The following is a 15322-nucleotide window of genomic DNA, read 5'->3' on the forward strand; positions in this document are numbered from 1 at the left end:
CCAACAATCACAGTTCTCCTTACGATTTCGCCAGGGAAAGGGAGAAGAAGGAGGCGATCTCACCCTCGCCCATCGTTGGCGCAGGCACTTTGCTTTGGTGCTGCGTCGTTGATTGGTGGCGTTCGGAAACAAATCTATCGCGGGGAGTCGTGCCCCCTCGGGCAACAGTTGGGTGTGTTTGCTGTTTTCGAAGAGTGTTCCCAAGAAATAGTTAGATGGAAATGGTGTGCCAATGGGTTGCATCGTGCGAACGAGGAAGAACATCAATATGCAACTCTTTCTTATAAAGGGGCTACGCAAAAACTTCTTGTTACGTCACGTTCTCTCGTAACCGCAAAGGAAGAGCAGAACACAGAGAAAGGTGCCTTCCGGATAAAAGTCTTAGAAAACTATTCCAAGAAGTGAGTTTACGCAGCTTTATTTGATCGTTTGTGAGAAGAATTCGCACGCGAAAAGAAATCTATAATTTGGACAATACCATCAATATTGATTATACCGTGGGTCAATGCGTGGAGCAGAGCGATGACGTTGGAGGAAAGGAATTTGAGGAAAGAGCGACGTCACAGCACAATCCAACCACCTTTTGACCAGATGCCTCGTTTTTCTACCATTTTCTCGAATGGAGCAAGTTGTGCAAAATAAGCGCACACACCCGGGGTTAGGTGGTTTCCACTTGATGATCACTTGTGAGCTTTTTGTGTGACCCTGTGTGTGTGTGTCAGGTTAGTCCGTGGACGTGCGCACTTGGTTCGGTGGTGGCTGAATGACTTGTCCCGGGAAGGATGACGGGCAGAATCTCTGCAACCGGCAAGGGCGAGAGAGAAGGAAAGGAGTTTCAAGAAGAATCTGGGGCGCGCGCACGACGAACGGCGTGGATAAATGGATGCCGGTGGCCACTACATCTCTCTACCCTCTTTCTCCTCACAAATCGGATGGTGGAGGAGGATCTGTCCGCGTGTTTCAGGTTAACAAATTATCTTCCCTCGACTCCTTGGCGGTGCCAAGCGTGGGGATGAGGGAAGTGTGGTGTAGAGTACTCGCGGCAATCTTTTGGTCGGTTTGATGAACACAGTTGAGTTTGAGGAAGAAGGTACCCGAGAATTTCTCCACGAATGCCCGTGGAGCTTTTTTTTTTGAAGCGCACCACAGTTAGCCTAAGCTTCCCACCCTCCGCCCACCACATTTCACGCATCCCTTGGGTGAGATTCGAAATAGGAACAAGAAGTTCGGCCGGGGCCGATTGCATCATTATTGGAACCGATCTTTCCTCATTCGTCGTGTCGGTGATCAACGGTGGTCGTCGATCGTGCGCAACCCCTAACGGGGAAAAACTGTGAAACAACCCCGTCCTCCTTCGATCGGAATAGTGGAGCGCGCCGTCTCGCGGTTGTGTGTGTGGATGGATGTATATAGGAGAAAAGGGCATCACAGATTGTGACCTCCAAGAGTCCGGACCCCGGGATCGAGAGCTGCTAGCAGCGAGGTTGGATGGTGGAGCCAAGGAAAAGCACCGTTAAATGATGGGATAAAGGAAATATCTCTCCCGGAAGAACGCGGTAAACCAAGAGAGGAAGAAGATATAGCGGGAAAGCAACAACATAGCGCGTGCAGTATAAATCTCCTCCTGCGGCCGGCGGTGTTGTTGCTCGTGCTTGTCTTGGCTGTTGCTGTGTTGCTCCACGAGTCGATTCTGGCTTCTGTGACATGATTTTTCGATACAAAAGATCGTCTAACTGTATTCGTGATCCTTAGCTTTTCCAGCGCTCTAAGGGAGAGGGAGTGGATGTTCCGAGTTGTACGACGATTAAGCCATTTCTTTCAATGCTTCCAAGCCGCCGATGACGACAATTTTCAAACGACCTTAGCAATTGATGATTCCACCCGGATTAAATATGATAAAAAGGGAAAAAATCCCATCTTAACTAACTATATTGGCGGATCGGATCGGGTATACCTTTTGTCTGAAATTTATGAAATATATTTCTAAAAAGAGATCCATTCGTCTCGTGTGATGATGATGGTGTCCCACCAATATATTAAGCACAAAGCAACGAAAATAAAAGGACGTTTAGGACGGCCGAACGATGTTTAAGATTGCAAAACGCCCTCCAAACCTTACCTTTGCGGTTGCGTTTCTCCGCGGAATCTTCGTAAAGGACAGATATTTAAGAAGGGTATTTTGTGGCCGGGAAAAAAAACCCCGCTCTCTCGTACCACATCCCGGTTTTTATTATAATATTCCCCCGACAGAAGACTGGCAGAAGCAACATTTGGCGTTGAGAAAATAATTCGGCATTTCATCATACAATATCATCCTCCGAGATCTTCTCTCCACAAGAGTAGTGTGTTGCTCGAGGGACGAACCCTGCTCAAAATGTCGGCAAATTGGAGTTGTTGGATTTTGTTTATTCGTTTGGGACAATTTCACAAGATTATTAGGGTAGGGAAGGGGCTACACCCGATCCGACCACACACCACTGATTATGGTTTGATGGAAGATGGGATCGCGATGAAATGTATGCGCGCAGCAACACTCTACTCCCTTTTGATCCTCTCCCCGTAACGTGTTTATACGGGAAGGCGGTCTCGATTTGTGTGGGAAACAAGGACGAAACACGTAATTCGTTTGAGTCAGATTTCGGCTCTCGAGGAATATCATCTATTTTTTTATATCAAAAGATAAGTGTGTTGCGTCTACTTCTGCCCTTGCCGCGGAAAGAGAGCTTTGCCGATGGTGCCGTAAATTATCTATCGTTTCCGTAAATTTTAAAGTCCTTGAAATATTTCCGAATGACTCTCGTGCCTCGGACCGACCAATTCCCAACGAATTATAAATTCTACGAAAAGATTGGAAGCATTTTTTTTGTCTCTGTCTGGATCTTCTTTTCTATTCGACTGATGTTTAGCATACACAAATTAAAAATATGTGTTGTCAGCTCGCTAAACCACCTAATAAGTGATCGAGATCTCGATGGAATCGGATATAAAAGAGTTACGATTAATCATACGCAAAAGAGCACACTTGAGCTCGACAAGAAAATAAAAACAACTAATTTTTTTTAGGAAGAAACAAGTGGAATACATTCGGAGCCCTTTTTTTGAGTAAATAGGAAGTTCAAATAGGACGGATTTGTGTGTGTGTCCCCTTTCGCGTTCAAACGAGAAGATTCTTTTTTCATATTATGTACATAATTTACAGTATACTATAAGGCAATAATGTTAGGTTATAACAATTAAATCAGTTATTTTCGCCGAGGTGCTATATAACAAAATGGAATGTAAAGGGAACTAAAACAAACGTTATATCTAAATGTAAATTCATCTTTTCGCTACTGAAAAATTAGTTCCACTCCCTTTTTATATGCATGTGCAACTTGTAAAACTGTTTATATTTTTTTGGTACAATAGTAGGCTTCGAGAAATCGCCATTTAGCCGATTTATTAACCAGAGAATATCAAGTTGTAACAAATTCCTTTGCCGGATTAATATTGATACCCAGTTTTCCAAGCATGGTAATATTGCGTAGAAAAACAATTTGTCTTCTCCGACTTGCATGTGGCTAAATCTTCATCTTTATTAACCAGTAAGAAAAATCCATAGAAAACACCAGCATCAACATTCCGTTCTCCATCACTTCCCTCTCGTTCTCTCTTTCTCTCTCTCTCTCTCTCTCTCTCTCTCTCTCTCTCTCTCTCTCTCTCTCTCTCTCTCTCTCTCTCTCTCTCTCTCTCTCTCTCTCTCTCTCTCTCTCTCTTCCATGCGTTCATATCGCGTAACAAAATCAACGTGTAGAAATCGATCAACGATCGAACGAAATGATGTTGTTCCCGGATACCGGGGGGGTCGACGAGACACCAACCCCATCTCAACCTAACTGTTTCTTTCCCGACACCGTTTTTTTTACACCTTTAGTTCTCGATCGATTTTTCGGATGGAAAAGACCATCTTTTGTTGCTGCGTAAAGATGACGAAATTAAACGCCTGCTATTCTTCAGCCAAAGATTGGTCGATCTGTTTTCCTTGTTCCAAATTGACCTTTTTCCGGTCAGTGATGGTGCGTAGGCTATTAGCGTTAATGTCATGTAACGTCGCATACGGTTCTTTTAAGATGCTTTGCTTTGAGAAACAGTTAAACCCACCGGAAGGGAGAGAGAGAGAAAAAGAGTAAGGAACGGGAAAAGGATATTGAATGTTTCTTTCAGTCTTCTTGCTGCGTGCGATGCAAGTTGTGTACATGTAAAAGTAAGCAAGTTAACCAGCTAGTAACAGTGTTGTAACATAAACTAAAATCGAACTTTTGTTAAGGAAAATAATCATAACAAGCTAATACCGATAAACTCAGGTTAATTTAGGTGACAATACATTGCAATTCTTTCTACAGGAGATAGAGATACAGGAGGAGATCCTTCAACGTACAAGTTTTAAAAAAAACGACCTCATAAAAAATACGGTACCATTGCAGAAGAAAAAAGTTGACAGCGAAGCTAGGGGCTCCGGATGTAGGGCGTGACAAGTGCTTAATTTGCTATTTTCTTACGACAAATTGCACTTGTCCCGGCCTGCAGCGTTCTAGCCCCCGAACATCGATTATTATTTCATCGAGAGAGCAATATGTGGAGTGAAACGTGTTTAAATGTGTATGTGCCCAGTGTTATTGATCCTTGGAAAATTGCGAGAAACTGAGATCATCATAGTTAAAATGCGTCAATCAGAAAAGAAAAATCACCTGGAAAAAAACTTCGAAGAGGCTGAAAACTTTTGCAACTGTGCCGCGTTATGTTAAGTTGTGGGATTTTGTTTGTGCTGCTCAAAAACCCTCGAAATAGGAGGGCTCCTATTGTACGAATTAAAAGAGCTATACTCATTCTTGAAATTTTAACATTTAAAATTCTAAAAACTTGCTTTGTGGAAGCTTGTTTGTTCTACGTGACTCTTCTCCATCATTACGGGAAGAAGAATTTTGGGCTGGCTTTGAAAAAACACTTCAACAACGTATAGGCCACCTCACATCTGTCCGACACGTCGTCGGCTGCATTCCGGCAAGCTTCGAGCCCTTGCCGGAACGGCTGTTTGTATTCCTCCGGCAGAATGCTAATCTGGCGCACCGCAGCATCATAGTTGAGTTTCCCTTTCTTGGACTAGGTGTGCGCTCAGGTTGAAGGAAAACATGCAAGAATTAAAAAATCGGAAAATTGCAACATATGACGCACAAATGTTCTAATAACAAACATCACTTACCGTTTGCGAGAGATCCATCAAGCAGGCAACGTAACACTGGACGAACAAGAAAAGAGTACACGATGGAGATGTGTTATTATGAGTCTTAAATTTTACTTCACCAGACCATCACCCTCCACGCGCTTACTTTAAATTCTGGATCATCCGGGAAAATGCCCTTGCTAGGAAAGTCGGCGATTTCTACGATGAAATAGGAGAGCAACCATGTGTGAATGCTGTTGTTGGTTGATTGCAAACGTTATCGTATAGTACCTTCAGATATTTTACTTTTCGAAAGGCAAACCTTTCTCATGCCCTTGGCTATTTCATTCATGTCCTGTCTGGTTAGGAATTGCTGGGAATTAACACGCACCGGCACCACCATCACCACCACCAAGATTACCAAGAGCAGCAGTAAGCTCCAGCTTACGACCCGTACACTATTCGCATGACCACCGTGTGTCACCATCTCTCTTTTACGACTGACTTTGCGGATTGATTGAAGGCTTTGGTTTAGTAACTAACCGGAAGGGAGGTAGAATTTTGTGGAGAAAATTAATTACACTCCTCGATAGCAGCACACAAACGGTCGTTTTTGCAACTCACTAAAAAAAAGCGTGTCCAACCTCTCCTCCACGCCGACTACGGGCAAATTATTGTGAGACTCACTTCAATTCCAACGAGTAGAATTAAAAACAGTATGAAAACGTTTAGTCGATAAATCATTTACCACCAAAGCATTTGCAATTTCCAATATGAGTGGCTGGAAGCGCATATGTGCACACACAGGGGGAGGTGATTTATGCATTTAAAAGCTACGGACAAGATGCAATTCCATCATTTGGCGCATGATAAGCTCGAATTGTAATGCGTGAGTCTGTTAGGTTTTGTGATATGAGATTAAAATTGCGTTTGCAGTGCAGGTGGAAATGATTTATTCAACGCAAGGTAATTATATCAAATGGTCTTATTTTATCTACCATTTCCTCCACAGTACTTGAAGTCTTCTTTTAATTATTCAACATATTGCAAACAGAATATGATTGAGGTATGCTGGTACTCTCGTGTACACAAGGTAAAAATCAAAATTTGCTCCTGTAATTTTGTTTTTTATTTACGAGAAAAAGCGTTGATATTTCAAAAGGGTTTAAGAAGCAGAATCATACATTTTACTTGCCGAGTAAAATAACGACGAAGAAAAGATAGACAATTCACAATCGTATTTCTCCTAAGAAGAAATTGCTACTGATATTGCAATTCTATGTGTATTTCTGGTAGTTTCATCAACATAATTACAACGGAAAGAAAGAACAAACGAACGTGATTTTACATCAGGGCAATGTCAACGTTTAAGTCCTACAAACATAGTGTATCACTGTAATGTCATTGTCTACTAAGGATGTGCCAAAAAGGCACAAAGGAGTCTATCGTCATTTTCAGAACTCTTTTCTACCGTCTTGCAATAGCTGCCACTCTGTTCGCAATGCCTTCCGCGACTAAGCAGGCACCGGAGTTGCTAGGCTAAGTCCAAAGAAGAGAATGAAATCCGCCTTCGCCAATATTGCGTTGAATCGCCACCATAAACAGGCTTATGACTGACGGGAATACAGAACAGACAAAATAGGAGCACAAATAATGTGACATACAGATACTCCCAAAAGTGAAGATACAGTGTTGATTTGCTCGTTTAACACAAATTATCTTGGTCTATTCTCATCGTAGAAGTAAAATTCTACAAGCATATAATAGAGGAACATGTAACTCTTAAATAAGCCTGGATGCCGTATGGATGGCAAGAAGCGCTTCACGTACCTTCGACTCGTCCAGGTTGGTGATCACTCCTATCATCCGCTTATCGTAGGGTTGCACTATAGCACCGGCGTGCGCGTCGTAAAACCGATCGAGCATGGGAAGCAATGCGCCATCGGTCGCTACAAATCCTCCACAACTGGCCACATCGATGGCTAGCTTGAAAAGAAGACACCTTTGGTGCATCCTTCCATCCATTCCACTTGGATTTAATTGGGATAGCAGTAGCGGAAGTTCACCGAATTTTGGATGTCCTCAGAAGGTGTCCGGACGATGCAAACACTCCGGAACTCGGTATAGTACACCGCCAGTAGCTGAGCGTGAAACCGCTGTCACGACCTTTGGAAGCACTAGCGATTGCAGCCAGGAACATGCTGATGTGATTCTGGCCACGGATCGACACTTTTATAGGTCCTCTATGTTGCCCTCCGAACGCATCCAGAATCTGTTCAGTGCTTGCTCACTGTGCTTTGCTTAATGTGCTACTATAAGGACACAAATTGTTGTTTGTACAGACATTTCTCCGCTCTACAAGTGCGTTCCGTTTTTGCCTAACCTATCCTTCGGCGAGATTATGTAAAGGACATGAAAAGAATGGTTGGTGGTTGAGGCATCGTTTGTGACATCGTTTCAATTTACGCCAATCATAAATCTTACGCAACCGTTTCACATAACGTGAACCTTCTAGAAGCAACGTAATGGGAATATTCTGCAACTCCATATCATTACACCCACTTAGGATAATACGCAGTATGGTTGAAAGAGAAAAAGGACTCTTTTGCGTATTCACAAATATGTTTCGTTTGAACTTGGGGGGGCAGGCAAATTTAACATTACTCCATGCAGAGATGTGTGTCCTTCGATTTCCTACCTGATGCTAAGGAATTTGCTAACGAATGCAATTTAAACTAAATTAAACTGAACATTGTGGCTGTGTGTTAGTGGACCTTGCTTTGAATGATCTAAATCCTTTAATGCGTCATTCGATGCAGAAATAATATTAAACTGTTTTTAAACACAACACACGGTGGAGGGTGCAAACTTGGGACGAATGTGAAATATCGTTCACAAAACTCTCGTTCTACGTCGCCTTAGCATCAACCGACGTCTCAATAATCGGACAATCTTGTGCCACAAAAGTTCGACAGCAAACATAGCCGTGGCCAGCGAAAGACCTGCGCCCAGAATCAGCAGTGCTCCGGAAATATTGTCCACCCCGAGCGGCACACTCTCGTCCGTACCGCTGCCATCACGTGAGTATCGTATGGTTTGCTGGGACGTCAGACCGAGAAACTTGATTACACCGATCAGCTCCCAGTGCTCCAGGATGCCGTGCGCCTTCAGGTCCAGTATCATCCGGTCGAAACGGTACCTTGTCGGCCACGTCTTGGAACACGCAGCGATCACCGAACTCCAGTAGATGTCGTCAACAAGCATACGGCGGCCACGCATCGCTTTCAGGTCCATGCGAGGGTGCGCAAAATGGCCGTACTCCATCCGTTCGACAATGATGGCTACATCTCGATGGAATGCATGCCGGCTAATCGTCTCCTCGTCCCATTCGCGAAACGTCTGCAGCAGTGCGAGCATGTCCGGTCCGTCGGCGAGCAGAATGGAGTTGATCCAGGTCACGGTCACGCCAACCCAGGTGGTCCGCGTCACCGCCAGGTCGTGAAAGTTGTCGATGGCTTTTTCGTACTGCGGCACGATCATGGTGCTCGCTAGACCCCCGTTGTAGCTGCTTCCGATCATGAACCCAGCGAACATGAGCGTCCCGAAGAGCAGACAGGAAGCGGCCAGTTCATTCGGCATCGGTACGCTTTGCTCCATGAAGAATCCGATCATCAGCAGAACCGAGTCGCTGGCGGAGAGTCTGGTGGATCGGTTGAGCTCAAGAATCCGCTGCCGGTAACGAAACACCACAATCAGTGCAAGGGCACCGATGAAAAACGCGAAAAACACGGCACACCAGAGTGAACCGGTGAACGATTGAAAAGGCGTCCGCCAGTTGGCGGCCAGGCGTGGCTTCGCGACGAGACACGTGCAACCGGAACGGGAGTGGACGGCGGAAAACGCCAAATGCTGGTAGGTGGCGTACCAGGTGTAAAGTCCGCCAAACGCGATGTCGGCCTCGTGCTTGGCCACTGCACCAATGACGCCAAACGAACTGCCATTTTCGAACACATCACCCCATTCGGAGTCTACGGTGAGATAAAGGATATTCTTCCTGAAGCCCATTTCACGAATTGTGGAAGTAAATTACCATATCAGCTGTTAATGTTTCGTTAGTGGCATCTTTTACTTTAAGTAACAAACCTGATTTGGTTAATCATTGCATGGCAATAAAAAGCAATCCGTGCGATGGAATTTACTTGTAATTGTCGTAAGAATTAAATGTTTTGCTGTTCCACCGTATAATTAAACTAGTTTAGGCCAATAGTATGAGGAGTTACTGTGCCCTATTAAGCGTATATTATAACGAGTGCCAGGATAACTGATTTTATCAGATTATGTTGAAGTTGAGCTTAAGCGAATTTATGATCAGAGCTCATCCATTGCAACCTTGATCTTTTGCACGTATAATTTAATTAAATCTGATATATCAGAATATTTTTAACAAAATACAATACAACAACGAAACAATTGATTTGTACAAAATAATATTAGAATAAAAGGGACAGCTATTACATAGAATCCTTTGTGGGGCTGTCAAAATCAAAAGCTGTAGAAACATTAACCGACTCTAGCGTTATGGGTTTTACAATGCATTCCATTCCAGATGTAAAAATATAACAAGTAGATAAGCTGAACTCACCGATCATCACTTCCGGCGTACAATTCGCTATCTCACATACCAACTCTATGAGCCACAATTCTGTTCCGCTGATTTGGGCCGACACGTTAGGTTTCGATGGTAGAATGTACCGAGCATTTCCCTGTCCCAAAGGCTATTGCAAAATAAATAAAAGAAGATACTGTTTATAAGGTATGGAATCGTAGATTTTCGAGTTTCCTACCATGTCCTGAACGTGAATGTTAGGAAGATAAGGAGCAGCTGCGAGGCGCAATCGGCGCTTATTCATATTGATAAGCTTGTCAGGAAAGAGGTGTACATTGCGATCTGTATAGGACGGGAGATCCATCGAACAGTTGATCACATCGAGTAGTCGCATTACGATTGTGATCGGATCACCATCATAGATGTCCGCCGTATAGAGATCAATCCGTACTGCATCGTTATTTACCGGCAGAAGAATCAACACCTCCGGTAGTTCTGTATGTTACGTTTTGGGGAAGCCAGTGAGAGGGAAACTATGTATATGGGACAATCCCCTTGGTCAATTATATTTACCTTCGATAACTAACATTTCAGAGATCCTCGGGAACACCTCCGAGTTTGGCTCGAGTACCATGATTAGTCTTTTCGGTAAGAACCTCTGCACCGCTGCATCATGCACCGGAAGATAAGCTTCGATAAAGTTATCTAAAGTTTGCTCTGTCACAACGAAGGCCTGGCGAAAAGATCGATTAACATAAAAGTTAACTATCCCGGGGTTGTCTTTGTTTAACATTACCTGACATCCCAAATCCACACCAATTGCTAGCATCTTTTCAAAAGATTGTTGGTGGTCTACCTCGATGACAACCATTGGCACTGGGGCGGCATGGTTCAATTTATCGTCCCTTCCGTTTATGAAACAAACACTGAAGTAGTGCACGAAATATGTTAGTAAAATATGATTTACTAACGAACCCATAGTCACATCCGAAGTGGTAATCCCACTTGAGTGGATCAGAGATAAACCGCTGCTGTTCACCACCATGATGGCTCACAATCTGACAATAGTTCTTCAATGTCTTTCCTTTTTAGCGAAAGTAGTTGCGAAATCACGAAAGGTGGGGCAAAAGTGCGCAAAATGTAGTTTTGTTTTCCTTTGTTCTTTCGATCTAATTGGTTGAATTTTTAATACTACATTACATCTTTCAGTCAGGAATATTACAACGTCTTCACCGAAGAAACCTTATCTTCTAACTTTTTTTCAGGAATCACTTTCAAAGCAAAGAGTGCGTGCTTTTGCCCCATCGTACTGCATAGCAAGCCATGAATGGATAATACGGGCTCTCGGTATTCTTGTTGTACGCAAATGCAATTTAGAAAGCAAATACGAAAAGGGTTTTTAGCTTACGTACCGATTGCGGGGTTAAACACTCGTCCACGCTCGGTTGAGAACGAGGTTGGATTGATGGCTATAATGATATTGATATCTGCATCTTTTTCAATTCCAGTTACTGAAGGCATGAAAATAAAATTGAATAAATGAATAAAAATTAAATTGTCATAAAAATTTTAACTTACTTACCTTAACTTGTTTTATGGCGTCATACTAAATAGGATTCTATCACAGTTTGCATCACCGTGAGCGGTGCAGGATCGCCAATATAAAGGTACAGCAATTTTGTTGGTGTTGTACTCAAAAAACATTTGAATATCTATGTTATTCTATTCGACTACAATTTAAATTTACACTAACCATAAATCTTACGCAACGGTATCACTTACCGCGAACTTTCTTGCTGGAATTGAATGGTAAAACCAAGGGAAATTTCTGTAAATTCTTCACGTCATTACACCCACTTAGGGTAATGGGCAAGATTAGTGTTTTGACCCCTTGGACCCAGAGCTCGGCATACTTTGATGGTGTGAATAGAAAGAAAATATATTATTTACGCTGGTTAGATCATTCCTTGCGTTAGTAGAAATGGCGATGTGTCTTGTAAAAAATAAATTATTAAAACTAGATAATTTTCTGTTTGTTCTGAGTGTTTTGAGATTCCATAATCTATTATATCGAAAATTAGAGTGAATTTAATTCCTGTTCTACTTTTCTTCATGTTGGTCAAATGAAAACCATGGCCAAGCGTACTCCGATTCTGTTCGGGTTTCCACTAGTCGGTTTTGTGGCCCTATGCCTGAATGCCGTGAAAAGGTATGTTAACTGTATGCAATTTGAAGTCAATCAATAATGCAATAAAGTCAATATGTGGCTTGCCTGCTTCCGATCATCTCAAGCTTAAATTGGTTATTCCTGTTCCATCACACCATTTCTATTTTAGTTCTACGTAATAACAACTTTTCAGTTCTATCATATTATAAGCGTATTTGCGTGTCACTATGTATTGCAATATGTATTAACTTATTAGCCGCAAAACAAATTTGACGGTGCAGACTGGTGGCAGACATAAACGATAGAACCACTAAGTTCTCGTTCCGTATCCACCTAGCAGCAGTCGGCGTCTCACCAATCGGGCCAACTTGTGCCACAAAAGTTCAGCAAAAAACATGACCGTAGCTAGCGAAAGACCTGCACCCAGGATCAGCAGAGCACCCGTAATATTGGCTAACCCGAGGGGCATAAACTCGTCCCCGCCGCTGCCGTCACGAGAGTAGCGAATCGTTTGCTGGGATGTCAGACCAAGGTACTTGATTGCACCGATCAGCTCCCAGTAGGCTAGGATACCGTACGCTTTTAGATCCAGCACCATTCTATCGAAACGCTCCCTTCCCGGCCATGTCTTGGTACACATGCCAACCACTGACTCCCAATAGACATCGTCCTTTAGCATACGGCGGCCACGCATCGCCTCCAGGTCGAAACGAGGGTGCGCAAAATGGCCGTACTCCATCCGTTCGACAATGATGGCTACATCACGGTCGAATGCGTGCTGGTTGATCATCTCCTCGTCCCATTCGCGAAACGTCTGAAGCAGTGTCAGCAGGTCCGGCTGGTCGGCGTATACAATTGAATAGATCCAGGATACGGTCACGCCAACCCAGGTGGTCCGCGTCACCGCCAGGTCGTGCACGTTGTCGATGGCTTTTTCGTACTGCGGCACGATCATGGTACTCGCTAGACCCCCGTTGTAGCTGCTTCCGATCATGAACCCAGCGAACATGAGCGTCCCGAAGAGCAGACAGGAAGCGGCCAGCTCGTGTGGCATCGGCACGGTTTGCTCCATGAAGAATCCGATCATCAGCAGAACCGAGTCGCTGGCGGATAGTCTGGTAGATCGGTCGAGCGCAAGAATACGCTGGCGGCTACGCGACACCACGAAAAGCGCGAAGGTACCGATTAAGAATGCGAACAACACGGCACACCAGAGTGAACCGGTGAATGATTGAAACGGCGTCCGCCAGTTGGCGACCAGGCGTGGCTTTGCGACGAGGCACGTGCAACCGGAGCGCGAATGGACGGCGGAAAAGGCTAAAAACTTGTGGCTCCTAAACCAAGTGTAAAGTCCACCCAGCACGATGTCAACCTGGCGCTTGGCCGGGGCACCGATGAGGCCAAATTTAGTTCCATTCTCAAACACGTCGCCCCATTCCGATTCTACGGTAGGAGAGAAAGAAAACCAATCCTTAAGAAGTATTCCATTTTGGGTGTCAATAGTTCTAAATACGCAAACCATCAACTTACCGATCAGCACTTCGGTCGTACAATTTGCAATCTCACAAAACAACGCTACAAGCCATAGTTCTGTTCCACTGATCTGGGCCGAGACGTTCGGTTTCGATGGTAGGATGTACCGAGCGTTTCCGTCTCCCAAAGGCTTTTGTAAAATAAACAGAAAATGATACTTTTACAATCAATATAATCGTGTGTTTCAGATTCCTTCCAGCCCTACCACATCCTCAACGTAAACGTTCGGAAGATAAGGAACTGTCCCTAGACGCAGGCGGCGCTTATTCATGTTTCTAAACTTGTCAGGAAAGACATGAACCTTGCTATCATCAAAGGATGAGAGTCCCATCGTACAGTTAATCACGTCGAGCAATCGCGTTACGATTATGATCGGATCACCATCATAGATGTCCACCGTGTAGAGATCAATCCGATCGTTCTCTACTGGCAGAAGAATTAACACTTCCGGTAATTCTGTAAGTTACGTTTTGGGGAAGTCAATAGGAGGGTAACTGTATGGGACGATTGTCTGGGTCAATTATATTTACCTTCGATAACTAACATTTCAGGGATCCTTGGGAACACCTTTGAGTTTGCCTCGAGCATCATGATTAGCCTCTTCGGTACGAATCGCTGCTCCGCTGCGTCATGCACCGGAAGATACGCTTCGACAAAGGAATCGATCGTTTCCTCCGTCACAACGAAGGCCTGTCGAATGTTTGTATTGTAAACTTCGGTGGAAATTGAAGTTAGCCTTACATTACCTGACATCCCAAGTCCACAGCCAAGGCTAGAATCTTTTCGAATCTTTGTTGTTCGTCCACCTCGATAACAAACATCGGTATCGATGCCGCATGATTAAATTTATCACCCCTTCCTCTTATGAAACAAACACTGAAGTAGTGCACAAAATAAGTTAGTAAGAGATGGTTTACTAACGAACCAATGGTCACATCCGAAGCACCAATCCCGCTTGAGTGGATCAAAGACAAACCACTACCGTTCTCAAACATGATGGTTCACAAACTGTAAAAAATATATTCGATTCTGTTCTTTTTATAGTAGTAAACCCCCACGTAGGGTTAGTTAAGTTGCGGTTCAAAACAATTGTGGATTAGTACAACAAATCATGAATTGATAATTCACTCCCCGAGGACGTCTTCATGAAACAGGACCGAAAGAACAATTTGCAAATCAAATACGGTTCTGCATGTTTACCGATTGAGGCCATAGGCTCCAAAAAGCCTTAATTGGAAGAGCATGGGTCTCGGTTTTCTGGACGGTTTTCATTCACAAATGCTGACGACGTGCTAGGGTTAAACAAATAGATAATTTCATATGATTGAGAATCCCGTCCATCCACAATCCAATGAAATTTCCAACCAGCTACAATGTATGCAATATTCGTACGAATCAACGAATGTTCATATGATATCTTTAACAAGTGCGTTAAGGATATGGTTTATCTTCATGATTCTTTACTTTACTGTGATATCAAAGAAAGCGCAACTTCATGCAAGATATATTTTCTGCTAGAGTAATTCTTTTATTATGTTAAGACAACTAAACGATTGAAAATACAATGCATAAATCAATATTCACTAACTTACCAATCTTACATTTTTTCAAGACGAGTATTCTACCTGTAATAAAAAGGTGGTTTGATGAGATATTTGTGAGCGTATGATTGTCTTATTGTTGGATATGATTTCGAACGGAAGGGAAGTCAGGTGCCAAAAACATCTTAGGTAGAATTTCATTAACATCAAACTGATGCAGAACGCAACAGTGTAGTGACATTATGGCGAAATTTTACCTCAGACTCGTCATCGGT

The 15322-nt window shown here is 43.5% G+C and overlaps 3 protein-coding genes across 3 annotated transcripts; all 3 read right to left on the bottom strand.

The window, feature by feature from the left end:
* Positions 1 to 4944: 4944 nt before the first annotated feature.
* LOC131259543 (general odorant-binding protein 72-like) lies at positions 4945 to 5603 on the bottom strand. The gene is made up of 4 exons (XM_058261060.1): positions 5492 to 5603; positions 5367 to 5419; positions 5240 to 5275; positions 4945 to 5139 (listed from the first exon to the last, which is right to left on the bottom strand). Exons 1-4 carry the CDS (start codon positions 5601 to 5603, stop codon positions 4945 to 4947), a joined length of 396 nt encoding a protein of 131 aa, XP_058117043.1.
* Positions 5604 to 8092: 2489 nt separating this feature from the next.
* LOC131259554 (uncharacterized) lies at positions 8093 to 10851 on the bottom strand. Its single transcript, XM_058261072.1, has 5 exons — positions 10603 to 10851; positions 10380 to 10539; positions 10045 to 10301; positions 9843 to 9975; positions 8093 to 9228 (listed from the first exon to the last, which is right to left on the bottom strand). The coding sequence occupies exons 1-5, from the start codon at positions 10849 to 10851 to the stop codon at positions 8093 to 8095; spliced, it is 1935 nt and encodes a 644-aa protein (XP_058117055.1).
* A 1432-nt stretch (positions 10852 to 12283) lies between these two features.
* On the bottom strand, positions 12284 to 14501 carry LOC131259564 (glutamate receptor-like). The gene is made up of 5 exons (XM_058261082.1): positions 14253 to 14501; positions 14037 to 14196; positions 13712 to 13962; positions 13504 to 13636; positions 12284 to 13416 (listed from the first exon to the last, which is right to left on the bottom strand). Exons 1-5 carry the CDS (start codon positions 14499 to 14501, stop codon positions 12284 to 12286), a joined length of 1926 nt encoding a protein of 641 aa, XP_058117065.1.
* Positions 14502 to 15322: the final 821 nt, after the last annotated feature.

Source organism: Anopheles coustani, chromosome 3 (assembly GCF_943734705.1).
Source record: "Anopheles coustani chromosome 3, idAnoCousDA_361_x.2, whole genome shotgun sequence".
Lineage (NCBI taxonomy): Eukaryota > Metazoa > Arthropoda > Insecta > Diptera > Culicidae > Anopheles > Anopheles coustani.